Source organism: Micropterus dolomieu, linkage group LG03 (assembly GCF_021292245.1).
Source record: "Micropterus dolomieu isolate WLL.071019.BEF.003 ecotype Adirondacks linkage group LG03, ASM2129224v1, whole genome shotgun sequence".
Taxonomy (NCBI): domain Eukaryota; kingdom Metazoa; phylum Chordata; class Actinopteri; order Centrarchiformes; family Centrarchidae; genus Micropterus; species Micropterus dolomieu.
Window position 1 is genome coordinate 22,849,843 of NC_060152.1, and position 16,368 is coordinate 22,866,210.

General features: G+C 40.0%; 1 protein-coding gene across 1 annotated transcript; it reads left to right on the forward strand.

Annotated features, from left to right (window-relative positions):
- Positions 1–123: 123 nt before the first annotated feature.
- On the forward strand, positions 124–15,825 carry ice1 (KIAA0947-like (H. sapiens)). Its single transcript, XM_046044920.1, has 20 exons — positions 124–493; positions 683–741; positions 1,762–1,873; positions 2,065–2,141; positions 2,231–2,268; positions 2,397–2,479; positions 2,648–2,724; positions 2,966–3,003; positions 3,131–3,213; positions 3,311–3,347; positions 3,641–3,697; positions 3,801–3,884; positions 4,039–4,397; positions 5,005–7,428; positions 10,080–10,248; positions 10,506–10,666; positions 11,928–12,118; positions 12,234–12,334; positions 12,465–12,563; positions 15,005–15,825. Exons 1-20 carry the CDS (start codon positions 404–406, stop codon positions 15,184–15,186), a joined length of 4,521 nt encoding a protein of 1,506 aa, XP_045900876.1. The 5' UTR covers positions 124–403; the 3' UTR covers positions 15,187–15,825.
- Positions 15,826–16,368: the final 543 nt, after the last annotated feature.

The window sequence follows — 16,368 nt, forward strand, 5'->3', positions numbered from 1 at the left end:
GTTACACTACCCCTGCTGGCCTGGACGAGCTGTAACGTTAGCGCGTTCGTCGGTAACGCCCCATATGCCATAATGAACTGCCTGAAGAAAGATCCGCATGACAAGAAACATTATATTTCATAATTATCAAACATACAACCGAACAACTGTCTTACTTATATTTATTTGCGTATATACGAAATTTTTAATCTGTTTACAACGTAGAGAGAATTATTTAATTCAAGGTTGACCGGCATTTCACGAAGCATCCCCTGTGGGGTCCTAGCTTGGGTCCTTGGTCAACGTGCGAGACGCGAAAATGTGAAGTTGTTTTGAACTTGCCTGGAATTTGTGACACCGGGACATGGTCGTCAATTAATGTTATATAAAATAAAGCTGTGAGTGTTTAGGAGTTCGTCTTACCATGATGCCAGGGGACAGTCAGTCCAAAACGGTAGCAATCGCCGCGGACGCGACGGTTGGAAACTGTCAAAACTGCTCTGTTTTGCACCAGGTCAGATCGTCTTTCTTTGAGAGAAAAAGTCGATTTAAAAACTTGTTTTTCATCGTTGTGGACTTAACATAAACAGTCTCTGACGATTGAGACACGATTCATGTATTTTTTTTGTCTTATCAGTGCCAGTGAACTGTTGGTAATTAACGTATGCATGTCTGTTTGTTGTTGCTGTTCCTTATGGTACAGAGCCTGAACGAATATGTGTCGTCATTTCTGGCACTTAAACAGAAGATAACTGTTTCGGAGTGAGTATTAACGTCAATTATTATGTTTATTTTGTTTTATTTTATTTTACTCGTGTGTGTGTGTATTTATCAAAATCACAATTATTCTGTTTATGTACATGTTTTTATTTTACCCTTGCTTTTCCTGTGTCAATAAAGCCCCATTAAATTGAATTATATTAATGAATGATAACTGCCATGGTCATGATAAATTAATACAGTCAGCAAAAGCTGGTCTTTTGAAATATGTAACACCTGTCAATATTCAGGAAACACATTTGTAACGTTAATACTGATATTTGTACAAAGCCCAGCAGGTATTAGCTGTAGCTAGCCAATAACTTGTGCTTTCTTCTAACGTGAGCTGTTAACCTTAATTTATAAGTTGTTCCCTAAGGTTTGTGGCGTCTTTGGGAATTGGGGATTATCAATTCACTTAACGGGAATTAGATAAATTACTAACTGCAATTAAACATCGATATTAAGACTATTGTGTGTTATTTGGAATCACATTTTTTTTTCCATATTACTCTCTTAACTGTAAGCGGGCAAAGTTAAGCTACTTTCCCCCCCCCCCCAAATGGCTGTCTTAAAAAAGCAAATTGTCTGTAACTGTTTTCCTTGACAGGTTCAGTAGCCCAAATAAATGATAACCAAATGTATAAAATACCATGCATTTTCTTAAATCATCAATGGGGGAAAAAAACTTCACTGTGTTTGTGGTTTGTGATTTGTAAATATTTAAAGGAAAGGAAATTGACTGGGCTTTTGATAAATGTGACTCCATGTGCTTATCTTCTCATGTAGATACCTTGATAAATTGTCTGAGAATATAAATTAATTGGTTAATGTTTAAATATAATCTAGAGACAGATATAGATATAAATACAGATATAATACAGATATATCTTTTGAATATTAGTGAAACTACACCAGTCAGGACATAGTTGCTTTATGATGAATAAATGCAAACAGACAATATGTTCTTTTATGTTGAAGGCAGCTGATTTTAACACCATGTCCTTAACATATTTTACACAGTGACACAATCAGGCTTCAACAGCAGCTGGAGGAGCTGCAGATCAGATTGGTTACTCTGGAGAAAAAGACAGCAGATTATGAATCTGTGCAAGCAGAACTGGAAGAAAAAAAGGTATGCCTTTTCTCTGTAGAATCTCATTTGAAGTAAATTCCTTCTGACGGTAATAGTGGATATGTCTCTTATATTAACACAAAATCTGAGCATCTCTGAATAAATTTCCCCAGCTGTTTTTTTTTTTTTTTTTAGTTTTTGTTGGTTGTTTTTCTGCTGTCATGCTGATATTCCCACCTATTTTGTTATAGAGTGCTCTTAAGGCCTATGGACAGATGTCTGAAGAGATGGAAAAAATTAAGCTGGAAAACGGCAAGACAATGGCAGAGTAAGAAATAATTATTACAGATGACAAATGTTATTATAATGGTTTTATCTTTGTGGTAAAATGTTAAATAGTATTTCTATATCCCTTAGGAATAAGAAGCTTGAAGACCAGCTGAAGGACGTGAAAGGTACTTTCCATTCACATGCTGTATTTTTTACCAGTTATGTGTTTTCCATAATTTGTAAATCATCATTTGTTAAAAATGTGTTGAATGCACCACTGATTTTGTTGCTAAATTGTCTTTCATACTCTTAGAACTGACAGAAATACAGTCACTTGAAAATGCAAAGCTGAAGAGGGAAAAGGCCATAATAGAAAATGATTTGCTGAAAACACAGGTAAGCCAAAAAAAGCATTCCCTATAATCAGTGATTTGAGTTTGCTGTAACTCATAACAGACTCTGAATGTACCATTGTTCTCAGCTGCTTTAAGCATATCTGCTCAAATGTAGCTCAGTAAATCTACCACTCACACTCTTTGTACATTTTCATTTTCACCTTTCTAGACATCTTTGAAGAAATCTGAGGCACAAGCAGATCAGGTTGAAAAATTGATAGAGGAGAACACCAAGACAACAAGCATGTAAGAAGTTACACTTGCTTTAGTGATACTATTTTATATATTTTTTTATTTTTTGTTGGACTTTAATGAGTGTCATGTCTCTCTCTCACTCTCTCTCTGTCTTTTTGTGTCATTTCTTTTATGAGACTTTAATTAACTTTGTGCTATAGTATGATTATGTAAAGTTTGTTGTTGTCTTTTGTTTTTGAGAAAATCATGTAAAACAAATTATGCTAAAAGACTGCTGTTTTCTCATCAACAGAAAGGACAACCTTGAAAATAAAGTTCGGCTGCTCGAAGGTTTGTGTTGAAAATTGGATTTCAGACAAAATAATTATTTTCTGTTCATAAGGATGTCTTGGATCTGTCTTTCTATGACAACCCTTGTTTGGTGTTTTAGCGATACACATTTATGTCCTTATTTCAGACTCAATTTGCAAACAGAATCATCAAATTGACCAACTGACCAAAGAGAAGATTCTGCTAGAGAGAAATATTGATGACCTCCAGGTGCAGTAATGACCTTTTTATAAACAGCATTTTTGTGGAAATAATTTAATACTGTTGAACTGACCTGTCATTATGTATAATTTCAATTTGTTTGTAGGTGAGACTGATAAAACTGGAAAGAGAAAGGTGTAAAGGTACAACAAGTAACCGCTTCATTTTTAAATACAGCATACAATGAAGTCTTATTCTGCTGTGGTCAGATCTCATTTCTTCAAGAAGTTAGCTTTTCAGTAAACAAGAAAAATAGCTAAAATGACCGAATGTTACATGTTTTGTAATAGGATATCAAAGGCCCTGATATAAAGGAAGCATGTTTTACCATGTAACCTAGTTCACTTGATCTAAACCTGTAGAAGCAGTATCTTTTTCTGACTTAAAATTAAATACAAGTTAAAATTTAAACAATACCTCAATTATTTCTTGACAGAATATAGGAGCACATCATCTCAAGCAAGTGCACCTGAGGAGCCTAAAGTTGACAAAGGTATGCAGTTGGCTTCAATTATCATTTGTTACATTAATTTCATTTGACGACCTAATCGCATGTGTTAACCTGTAGCTTATGACTGTTTGTGTCTGTTTTTCAGAAAAGTTCCGGGCGCTCCTAGAGAATTTGTGGGCATGTGTAGAACCTCAGCAGCAGCACTCTGCAAACCTGTTGCACTTACCTGGTGAGGCATCATTAAGTCCTGTATATCTGTGTGTTATTGCTAACATAACTCAATAAGTGTCCTCACATTAGAATAATACCAGTGACTTCAGGTCGGTTTGCATTTCTTTCTTTCATTTTCTTTCTCAAATCCTGTTTTTGTCTTGTAATTTCAGACTCCAGTTCCAAGCAAGTTCTACCCTCCTCTCCACAAAACAGACTGCTCTCACGCCTGAATAACACGTCCCAGTCTGCTCCTCATAATATCAGTGAATCTTACAGTTACCCCATGCAGACAGAAGTCACTTATACACAGTTAAAACCCTCTCCTGATGGACAGGAAGCCATCCAGCGTCAGGCATCTCTGCCATCAACAAGTGCCAAGAAGCAAACAGACACTCCCAAAAAGAGCAAGCGATCGTCCAAGGAACGCAAAACTGAGGAGGCACCTACTGAGTTGGGCAGCTCTGAAGTTGAGGAGATAATGGCATTGTTTAAACCAATGCTTCCCTGCATATCACCGCTACTAGATTTGGTGAGAATTTAGTTATGTTTCAAATGTTGCAAATGTTGGTTTTTTATTTGTTTTATTACCGACTAATGTGCAACTTCCCTGTTTTTATTTATGATAAGATACTGTGTTGCAATCTCATACTGTATGTACGATGCAAGGATTCTTATAAGCACAATGAATGAACAAGCCATTTAAAACGATGTCAAAGAAGATAGACACTTTCCAAAATGGAGTTTTGTCAACTACTAGTTCAAGGCACCATTGGTTAGTTTGTCCCGAAATAGTTTAAAACTTAATTTGATAGAATTTTTGATAAAACAAAATGTGTGTCATTGTGAATTGAATTATGATCAAGTGAAGCAACATTCAAAAGATAGATTTCTCATGTATAACTCAAACTTTGTGAATATAATGTGATTTTAAATGTTCAAAATTGACAGATTCTTAGTAATTTTATTAAAGCAGAAATTTGTCACACCAAATCTCCTATTTGGTGTGACATTTGTAATTACAAAATGGTCAATTTAGCCACGGTAGTTTTTTAGCCTTTGGATTTGCAGGGTCCGTCTCAAGTGCTATGGTGGTTTTATCTTACTGCAAATTCTCTTTGCCTTTGCCTTTCTTTCAGGACAAAGAGATGGAATCCATGGAGACATATGGTGGAGAAAAGGAAAAACATCCCAAATCCTCTGACTCTGTCCATCTTCAGCAAACGGAGTCCTTACTCATCACAACATCAGTGTCAAGCCACTGTCCTAAATCGTCTGCAGAACCAACAGAGGGTAATGTGGATTTGCCAGTGGTCACAACACAGGAAGTGGAACACATTTCCAGTGAAAATTCCTCCAAAGACTTGGGACAAAATGTGTTGAGAGGCATTACTATAATGAAGGACAAAAGCAGAAGTACAGATGGTGAAGAAATGCATCCTCAAAAAGGCATGCAGACTGACCAGCAGCCAGCAACTGTGCATTTAGTATCAGCGTCATCATCATCTTCTTCCACATCAGACATAACAGTTTTGGTCCAGATTGTGTCGAGTCAAGAGCCACCCTGCAGTGCGCAGGAAGATCAGTCAGAGACTATTACAAAGATGGATGTAGACACAAGCCCTAGTGATGTTGCTGGTGCCAAAAAGGGCACTCCTGATTGTGTAGAGTCACCGAGAAGATGTGACACAACTGTAATCTCTCAGGAAGTTACTTCCTCAATATTCATTGAGTCTGTGAGAGATGTGGTTACAAATACAGAAAATGGTTCAGAAATGGGAAAAAGTCATCAGGACTCAGTCTTGAAGCCCCATGAGAATAAAGGGTGTCTTGGCGAGCACACAGAGGATAACCTCTGTTTGTCAAGCAGCAGTGACCGCATCAGTGTGTCAAATAAAAATGCAGAGGAGAGTTTTGAAAAGGATGCATCCATGAAGCTTCTTGGGGATGAAGATAGGAATGAAGCACAAGGAACTGGAGGAGTTGATGTAACAGTGTCTCCCTCAGAGTCAAATGCTGATAATAGACCTCCATCGCCTCATAAATCTCCACTGTTGAAGACGGAAGATGACAAGTCCCGTGCTGACCAGGAATCTTCTCAAGCAAATGTTGAAATTCCTTCAAAAGAGGATGTTGTTGTAGAGACACTGAACAGTGAAATACTGGCTGATCATGGCCCTTCACTTTCTGACTCCCAAGAGACAAAGACTGTTACCTGTGAATCTTTGAAAGACTTACATTCTCTGTGCAGGCAGTTGAGTCCTACGTGTCTGTTTCCCACTGTAAACTTGCAGGCTTTGGAAACTCACCCAAAGCCAGAAAATTTGAATGCCAGCGTTAACAGTGAACACATTTCAACGAATGAAAAAACCATACAGCCTGTGCCCAGCTTAGAGGAAGAAGCTGTCATTGAAAAGGCTATTGTCACAGACTTGCCTCAGGACAGCATAGACACAAATAACCATAAAGTGAGCAAAGGCAAAGTTTGTCCTGCTACCTCATCAAATCACAATAATGCCGCCACAAATGGACAAAATAAATGTTTAAAGTCACGTACAAACGTGCTTGAAAAACAAAGCCCACAAATCATCAGACAGGAACTACCTAGCCTGGTGGCATGTTCAACTACAGCTCAACCACCAGAATGCATAGGCCAAGTTCGCTCTGAAATGGGCCCTCCACTTCCTCGTCTCCTAACTCCTCTGAGCACACCTCCAAAGGTGGGCAAATCGATCAATCCAAGGCAGGCTATTGGGAAACTCTCATTTGCTTCACCCATGGATAGATTGGCTTCACCTACCACTCCTGTCCAGGCCCACTTGACTCCCAACGGTCGGCAGTTGAGGTCCTCATCTGTAAACAGTCCCCTCTTTCCAAACGGAGCCCCCTCATCACCACTCCAGTTCGGCTCTGCCACTCCAAAACATGCTGTGCCGGTCCCAGGCCGCCTGCCCTTGACTGTAATGAACTCTTCCCCATCGTCTTCCTCCAGCCCATATCAGGAAAACTCCATGAGGACTCTTGACACCATGTACCCAGAGCTCTCTGCCCACGCACGAACTTTGAGCATCCTCAGAGGGAATGTCAGTCTCAGCATTTGTTCATCAGAGAGCGGAACATTGTCTACAACAACCGTTGGTCAGATGTCTGGCTTTAAGACTATTAACTCAACTTCAACAGCCTTCACCAAGACTGAGATGAGGGGTGAAAAAAGACAGGCCATCAGTTTGCCTCAACCGAAAAACAGCAAATGTCTCAGGCTAGATAACTGCTGTCCTAGTGTGAGTCACAAGCAGCTGCCTTCCTCCTCCTCAAACAGCGGAGAGGAGACCGCCTCACCCCACACTCTGACGCTCAGTGCACTCCAAAATGAGGCAACTTCTCCATCCATGGACTGTGGAGAGCAAAATCTCATAGTGAACTTTTTAAAGAAAATTCAAAGCCGTTGTTTTGATCTATTGCCTGTGATCCAGAGCCACCTGTATGTCGGTAACCTGCCAAAAAAGCCTGTCCTGAGAGACGAGGAGAGGGAAGTTATCTCTGAGATTTGCAAAAGCAGCCTGGTGAGTTTACTGGACTGACGTATTTTGACACCCTGGTCACTTTGCATTATATTCTTGTTCAGGTGATCCCTGTGAGGTTATTTGGTACTAACCTCAACAGTCAGAATTATTATCTGCATAACTGAATCAAACTGAAGGGGTGAACACATGTTTTAACTCCATACCTGTGACATAAACACGCCCTACTTTAATGGGGGGTGGAACTCTATGAACTATTGTACTGCAAATACAGCACTGTGCAAAGATTTTAGGCAGGTGTGGAAAATGCTGTAAGAATGCTTACAAAAATAGACATATAATGCAATAGATTATATTTATCAATGCACAGACAGACTTGATGATGATGTTGAGGTCAGGACTCTGTGGGAGCCGTACCATCGCTTACAGGACTCATTGTTCTTTACGCTGAGGTGTAGCTGAGTGTCAGAGTGTGGGGAGAAGAGAATTCCGAGGCAGGTGCAATGAATACTTAAACAATAATAAGAATGTTTGTGGTCATTTAAAGCTGCTTTCACAGGGTGGTATAATGTGAAAATTTGAGACTTTTTTTGCTGGGGGGGGGGCGGGGTTTTTACAATCACGATGCCAGCTCAACCTCGTGATGTCATCGCCGATGGGATGGCATCGTCTTATCAGCCCAACCCTAGGCCCAACTCCTTTTGCAGAAATGCAGCCCCAAACTTGCAAGAAACCTGCACCATGCTTCACTGTTTCCTGCAGACGCTCATTCGCGTAATGCTCTCCAGACCTTCGTTAAACAAACTGCCACAGCTGCTACAGCCAAAATATTTCAAATTTTGATTAGTCCAGAGCACCTGCTGCCATTTTTCTGCACCTCAGTTCCCTTGTTTCTATGCATAGCTGAGTCGCTAGGCCTTGTTTCCATGTCGGAGGTATGCCTTTTTGGCCACAAGTCCTCTCTTCTAAGACTTCTCCAGACTGTAAATGGGTGTACCAGGGTCCCACTGTTTAGTTCCAACTCTGAGCTGATGCCACTGCTGGACATCTTCCGATTGCAAAGGGAAGTAAGCATGATTTGCCTTTCATCAGCCGCAGTAAGTTTCTTTGGCTGACCACTGCGTCTATGGTCCTCAACGTTATCAGTTTCGTTGTGCTTCTCAAAAGAGCTTGGACAGCACATCTGTCCCTGTCTTCCTTGAAATGTCTGCCTGGGAAAGACCTTGCTCATCTAGTTAAAATACCTTGTGTCTTGTTGCTGTGCTCAGTCTTGCTAAAAAGTATTACTTTTGACAGTAAACTGTCTTCAGCAACCTCACCTTGTTAGCTGAGTTGGCTGTTCCTCATCCAGTTGTTTTCCTCAAACAGCTGTTTCTGTTTCAGTTAATAGTTGTGTTTCAACCTAAATATTGAATTGGTGATCATTAGTCCCTATTTGGTACAATTGTTTAATCATACACCTGATGATATGCCTACAACTGTGGTTCTCAAACTTTCATGTCGAGGACCCCTAAACTGACACAAATTAGACCACGGACTCCTATTTGATAAGATTTTGTCCCAGGATCACCCATCTGATAGGATTTTGGGTTTTAGAGCTTTTATTACAGAAAATGTATGAATCCCACGACGTCATAATTTCTGTCCCTGTGTTACTCATTGATGGAATTAAAGACAGATAAGCGGTATGAAAATCTTGCAGCTGTGTTTTCTTCTGCTGTTGTTGCTGCAGAGGTCTCTGTGACAGTGGGACCAGAGGGCTCTGTGAGCAGACGGCTGCCCGGCCTCGCAAGCTCCTTCCGCGGGTTGGCACAGTCTTCCACCGCCGCCACTTGCAGAGGTCCTCAACTCCGAAAACTTTCAAGCACATTTTTGCTCCGCCATCACTTCTCGTAAAACTGTCAATATTCAAAATCTACACACTTGATTTCTCACCTCAAAACTTCTCAGAAGTGATGAAATAACGTATAAAAATGATAAAATATAGAAATTTCTGTTGCTGGCCTCTGTCAGGCGTGCACAATGATGACGCAGTGAAAAGTGATGATTCTCTCTGATCAGTCAGTAGTCTGTCGTGTTTTCACGTCACATTTTAGTATCGCCTCAGCTCGCTTGGAACCTCGACGGTGGTGATACGAAAAAAGTACCTGGAAGCAGGTACAGGTACAACTTTTCTGCAATGGAAAACCAAAAAAAGGCGAGTAGAGCTGGTACCGTGCAGTGTAAAAGGGGCTATAGTGAAAATAAATTATTCCCCTTTTGGCTCGGGACCCCCTGAAACCCTCTCAAAGAATCACTGGCCTACAAAAAAGCTGACTTTGTGCAAGTGTACCTAGAAGAATTGCTGATGTTTTGAAGGCACACCAAATATTGATGTGATTTAAAATTTTCTTCTGTTGACTCACTTTGTATTTTGTTAATTGATAAATATAATCTATCTATTAAAGTATATTAAATTAAAGTAAGTATTCTTACTTTGGGTTTCACTCCAAACTGATTCTTATTCAAATGATGATAGTGGGGATTATTTTGTATTGACCGGCAGTCAAAAGTACAGGAAAATGTTCACACCATGTGTTAACCAGATGCAGTATCCCCAGAAGTCACGGAGAGAGAAGAGGGAGAAGATCTCATCTTTTCTGTGTCAATGGGAAATTAACTTTAAGTGCATGTTATTTCACTTTTCTCTTCAGCTGAAGGCAGATGACCTGATTTTGGCCATCCTGAACAAACTGAAAGCAGAGAAGAGATTCCTCAGCAGAAATGATATGCAGGCCCTCTGCAGAGTCTACACAGGGATCTGCAGACAGCAGAGAGACTGGGAGAAGGCTCACATCCTGGCCTACAGCATTCTAGCAGAAGGTTGGCAGTTTGTGTCATACTGTATTTCTTAAAGCCCTCAAACACCCTTGATATACCCGCATAGGTATTTTAACTTATTGTGGCCAAATTTCTCTCAACTGTGAAGACTGCCTTTATTGCACCTTGAAACACATGGACGGATTTTTCGCCATTCAAAGCCATTGTGCTCTTATTGTAAATTATGTTGTTTTTATAGGCTGTTTGAATTTCTACACCATTTAAGACTTTATTTGTTATTGTGTCTTCCCCCACTGCAGACTTCCCAGACTCTGCTAAGCTGATCTTGTTCATGGTTACAACATGGCCCAATGTTTTCTCACACAGTAGTTGTCTGTGCCAGGCAATACATACTGTCACCAAACTGAAAGCACAAGAAAACCTCCTCAGCTGCCTTTCAGCATTCCTTGGTTGGGAGAAGGTGAAGTATTTGTATTTGGGGGTCTACATTTTGTCATGTTTCATACTGTATATTATTTTTCTCAAATCTACTTTGTGTTACATATATCCTCTGACTTAAATTGAGTGACTGATGAAAACATTTGCTGTGAATATTAGACACTTTTGAGGTCATTCTTGCTTTATACAGTGTTTGATGTCTAACCTGTTGGAGCTTAAACCGCGTTTCCACCAAAAGTACCCAGGACTTTTAAGTCTCCGGATCTCTTTTCAAGGAACTAAAAGGTTCCTTCAGCCAATTGTTGTGTGCACCTTTGTCTAAAGACCTGTGTAGATTAGGTAAATTAACCAGCCGTACAAAGCGATGCACAGGCATCAGTATTTAGTAACCACTATCCATGAGCAAAATGTATAAATGAATATCAGATTTGATTGGAATATAATGGAAAAACTATAGGCTATGCTTGACCATTAAAACAGGTTTTTTGTGTGGGAGTATAATGAAGAGACCCACAGTAAAGATTGTTACAAATTTAATAACAAACTGGATAAAGCCATCAAGTTCTGAATAGAACTCTGGCACAGAGAAAGCAACACATAAATAAAATCGCGACAGTTTGGAAGGTTATTAAAACATTTCCAGCCAACAAGAGCTGCAGATCAGCGTCTGTGTCCGCCTGAGCATCGGAGGAACATGATCTTAAACAAGCTTTGTTACCTGCTGTAATCAGCTGTTCCGCTTGTTTTGGAGAAGAGAAGACTGACTTCGGCTCATTGTAAAAACTTCCTGACTGATGAAAACAACTTATTTTTTTCAGTATTTAGGGTAATTCCAACAACTGTTTGCTGTAAACACACCGCTGCATGCTGGAAGCTATTTCCAAGCAATACATTTAATGGCAACGTACGATCTGAGGCGGACATCGGCGAGACTTGTTTGGCTAATAGACTGTTGATTGTGATTTAATGGTTTGCAAACAACGGTGGGGGGAAAAGAGGAGCAGTAGTATAAAAAAAACACCGTAAATGCTTGATTTAAAGCCAGTAACCTACCGCCCAAGCAGGGACTTTTTGGTGAATGCAGATGTAGTGTAAAAGCGCTTTGAGTGGTCGAAAAGACTAGAAAGGCGCTATAGAAATACACACAACTTACATTTAGTGCCTTTGGTCAAAACGCAACTTTAGTTTAGAGTCCATTCATTGTCTTTATGTTTCTCTGCTTTCCCATCTGTATCATCTCAAATTAAGTAAAATAAGTCCTAATCTCCCTGTTATCACTGCAGAGCCCTCCATGTGACACTGACAAGCTGATCTCCAGAACACTCTCTGATATTCGGTCCGGGTCGAACCTGTCTTTCGCAAAACACAGTCGGTACGGGGACGGTCTGGGGACTAAGGCGTGGGAACATGTCTTCACATTGAACCTCCTTTGTACACACAAGAAGTGGAAGTGGACATATGAAAATATATTGGGGTATGCTGTATTCCCAGTTGTTTTCCAAGCAAAATGTAAATAATCATGTTAAAGTTCTGCTGAATAGTTTTTTAAGCAAGGATCCTGTGCTAATATGTTCATTTTGCTTTGACAGCAAGGAGTTGTGGCCATTAATGAACACTTGGGTGACGCAGCCCAGAGATCAACAAGCTCCTGTCTCTGATGTGACTGTCGCCACTGTACTCCGACTCATAGGTGAGTTGCTTTGTTAATTTACTTTGGTATTATCCATAACCTGAAAGGATGTGTAACTTAATGATCGCCAGAGGACATTTGTTGGAAATTGTCTTTTTTGTCCTTTTTTTTTTTTTTTTTTTTAAATTAGGACGCCTCGGTCAACAGGGGATCAAAGAGAGGTGTGTTTCCTCTGTGGTAACTGTTGCCAACGTCATCAACACGTTTGGTAGGCATGGACAGACTGAAGGTATGAAATAAGAGAAACTAATAACTAATACCCTACATCTGTGTGCTGAGGGTGTTGCCAGTTTTCTCCACACTTTCATACAGTCCCCTCCAAAAGTATTGGAACGGTAAGGCAAATTCCTTTGTTTTTGTTGTTCACTGAAGACATTTGGGTTTAAGATCAAAAGATCAGTATGAGACAAGAGTTCAGAATTTCAGCTTTCATTTCCTGGTATTCACATCTAGATCACCTTTTGTATTAGACCACAGCATTCGTAGTTGAGCAAAGGTAAAGGAACAAATAATCTTAAAGTAAATAACAATCAATATTTGGTGGCATAACCCTTGCTTGCAATAACTGCCTCAAGCCTGCGACCCATCGACATCACCAGACTGTTGCATTCTTCATTTGTAATGCTTTTACCGCAGCTTCTTTCAGTTGTTTGTTTGTTTCGGGGTGTTTCTCCCTTCAGTCTCCTCTTAGACCCCTTGTCCACCAAAGCGTTTTTTTCTGATGCCAGCGTCTTTTTTTCCAATTCATTGCAATGGGAGCACCGTGTTTTTCCAAGCTGGTAAAAATGCCAGGAGCGTGATGAGGCGCTGAGTGTTTTTTAAACACCGCACCGAGCACATCCGATCTCAAATGAAACGATGTGTGTCCTCGCCTGCAAAATCTCATGAACCGACATACGGACAGTCTGTGCTCTCATGTTTCCGCCTTCTCTTCATGCAGAGCAGGGGCCAGAGCAAGTAGGCCTACGTACTTTGTGGTGACATTTTTACATTCACTAAAATTAAGTAGGCTACCCTACTTGCAACACATCACCTCCACGGAAATTATGTATCATAGCAACCACAGCATCTTGAAAAAAACACTGCAAACACTCAAACGCACCCTAGCGCTCCCAGCTAGGCGTTTTCAGAACAGCAGTTGGCGTTTTCAGCTGGCAAAAAACGCTTTGGTGGACACAGGCCCTCAAGGAGGTGAAATGCATGCTCTATTGGGTTAAGGCCAGATGATTGACTTGGCCAGTCTAAAACCTTCCACTTTTTCCCCCTGATGAAGTCATTTTGTTTTGTTGGCAGTGTGCTTTGGGTCATTGTCCTGCTGCATGATAAACTTCCTCCCGGTTAGTTTCAATGCATTTCTCCATAAATTGGAAGACAAAATGTTTCTGTACACTTCTGAATTCATTCTGCTGCCACCATCATCAGTTACATCATCAATAAATATTAATGAGCCTGTTCCAGAAGCAGCCATGCACACCCAAGCCATGACATTACCTGCACCATGCTTCACAGATGAGCTTGTATGCTTCGGATCATAAGCAGTTCCTTTCTTTCTCCACACTTTGGCCTTTCCATCACTTCGGTAGAGATTAATCTTGGTCTCATCAGTCCATAAGATTGTGTTCCAGAACTTTTGCGGCTCATCTCTGTACTTCTTTGCAAATTTCAATCTGGCCTTTCGATTCTTTCTGCTGATGATTGGTTTGCATCTTGTGGTGTGGCCTCTATATTTCTGCTCTCTGAGTCTTCTTCGAACAGTGGATTGTGATACCTTCACCCCTGCACTGTGGAGGTCGTTGGTGATGTCACTTACTGATGTTTTGGGGGTTTTCTTCACAGCTGTCACGATATTTCTGTCATCAACTACTGTTGTTTTCCTTGGCCGACCAGTTAGACGTCTGTTGCTCAGTACACCAGTAGTTTCTTTTTTTTTCAGGATATTCCAAATTGTTGTGCTTGCTATGCCCAATGTTTGTCCAATGGCTCTGGTCGATTTTCCGTCTTTTCTCAGCTTGACAATGGCTTGCTTTTCTCCCATAGACAGCTCTCTGGTCTTCATGTTGGTTTATCCTCTTTATCAGTAAATGCAGTCTTTATAGGTTTGAACCACGGATGATAGTCATGTAGAGCTATTTAGTGTTTGTACAATCAACCTAAAAGGCAACACCTGGGCAACAAGAAACATCTGTGCAACAAGAAACATCTGTTAGTCACATGTTCCAATAGTTTTGCTCACTTGAAAAATGGATGGGTTCAAACAAAGGATGGTATGTCCTGACTTGTTTAACACATCTAGATGTGAATACTACGAAATGAGAGCTCAAATTCTGAACTCTTGTCTCCTACTCATCTTTTGATCTTAAACCCAAATGTCTTCAGTGAACAACATAAACAAAGGAATTTCCAATACTTTTGGAGGGGACTATAGATCAGGATTTGGGAAAACAAATGGGATAATGGGCACACAATTACTTAACTGCATGTACTTAAGCAGATTCCTGTATTTTTATCTCACCCTGGTGTGTTAAATTATAGTCGCATGTTGGTGTTTATTTGTCATAATTGTGCCAACTAAACAAAAAAATGTAATGCTCTGATGTGAAAGACGAAAGGCCCTCCAGCAGATGTATTTGCATTAAGAATTCTAATGTCATCATTTCTTTCTCTCCCCAGGTGTGCCATGGGAGGTCCAGTTAGCAGCCATCTACTGCATCTATGACCTGTCTCCCTGCAACCCCAAACAAGCCCTGGATGCCCTTGCAGGATGGAGAGGAGAAACGTCTCAGAGCGTCCCTCCTGCTGTTACTAGCTGCATTAACCAGTTAGCCTCTGTCTGCAGACAGGTCAAGAGCTGAGAGAGACACGCACATGCTGTACAAAGCCAAATAGACATACATGTCACTCTGTTCCTATTTTAAAGACAGGGTGAATGAAAATGCCACCATGCACCACAAAGTTCATTTTATCTTGCCGACTGGCAGACAGTGATGGAGCTGTTGACCATTTGGACACATGACTGGTCACAAATGGGCTTTGTGCCTGTCTTAATACAGGGTGTGCGGATGTTTATAGTGAGTCACAAATTGAAATTTATCGTCAAAGACAGTTCCAGACAACATTTGTCACTTGCTTTTATGTGCACTTCTACTTTAACATGTCACTTAAATGTAGCAAATGTTTCCAGACTTTTTAATGTTACCACATGTACAATTTAGTTTCCTCAAATGTTTAACTCTCAATACCCTGTAATAATTGCACTGGCATAATGCCAGTCTTTTTTTGCTATACTCAGGTAATGTTTTAAAATACTGTAAAACATGTACATGTGTGTTCTGGTTTAGCTGTGGCACTGCTGTAAATGTTTCTTCATTTAAGTGTTTGTAAATATGAGGTATCAATGTTTGAAAAATATGTTTGCCACAGTAAATGTTTTGTACAGTTTAAAGTTTCAGAGGTTATTTAATTTTTTCTTATTAAAATGTCTACATATTGAACCCGTGTCTGTCCTGGTGCATTCTCTCCTCACCTGCCTTATAACGCCATTAAATTTCCCTGTGGGGATAAGAAGACCTAATATTCACCTTTTTGGCTGTGTGAGAGTCATTTAAAAAGTCATCTACCACAGCACAGTTACATAAAAATTGCCGATGAAGGAGGCGACAAAACGATCCAGCCAAATTACTACAACTATCACGTTTTATCCCGACCGGTGTGATCTGTGTAAAATGATGAAACCGTAAGATGCAATACACAAGCCACTACTTCCATTGCAGGTTTTCAAAATAAAAGCCAAAACTATATTTGAAACATTACATTAGAAGTTTTTTATATAATGTCAAAAAAACACTTGTTAACAGATTTCAGTACAGCCATAAATGTGTATTAAATTATAAAATGGCGTTGGTCTTTATTTTAGTGAGATCAAATGTTTGTAAAGATACTGGTGATCACCTTTTTATATGTGTAGTCTATGGTCATAACCCCTGCTTATGGCAACAGCTTTAAAAATAGATAAATTAACACACATTAATAAAAAC

Bases quoted from the DNA above. Each gene is read 5' to 3' on its own strand.
- ice1 (XM_046044920.1), top strand. From the start codon at position 404: ATGATGCCAGGGGACAGTCAGTCCAAAACGGTAGCAATCGCCGCGGAC. The intron at 2,142-2,230 runs GTAAGAAATAAT...TATATCCCTTAG, and splicing joins AACGGCAAGACAATGGCAGA to GAATAAGAAGCTTGAAGACC. The intron at 3,698-3,800 runs GTATGCAGTTGG...TCTGTTTTTCAG, and splicing joins GGAGCCTAAAGTTGACAAAG to AAAAGTTCCGGGCGCTCCTA.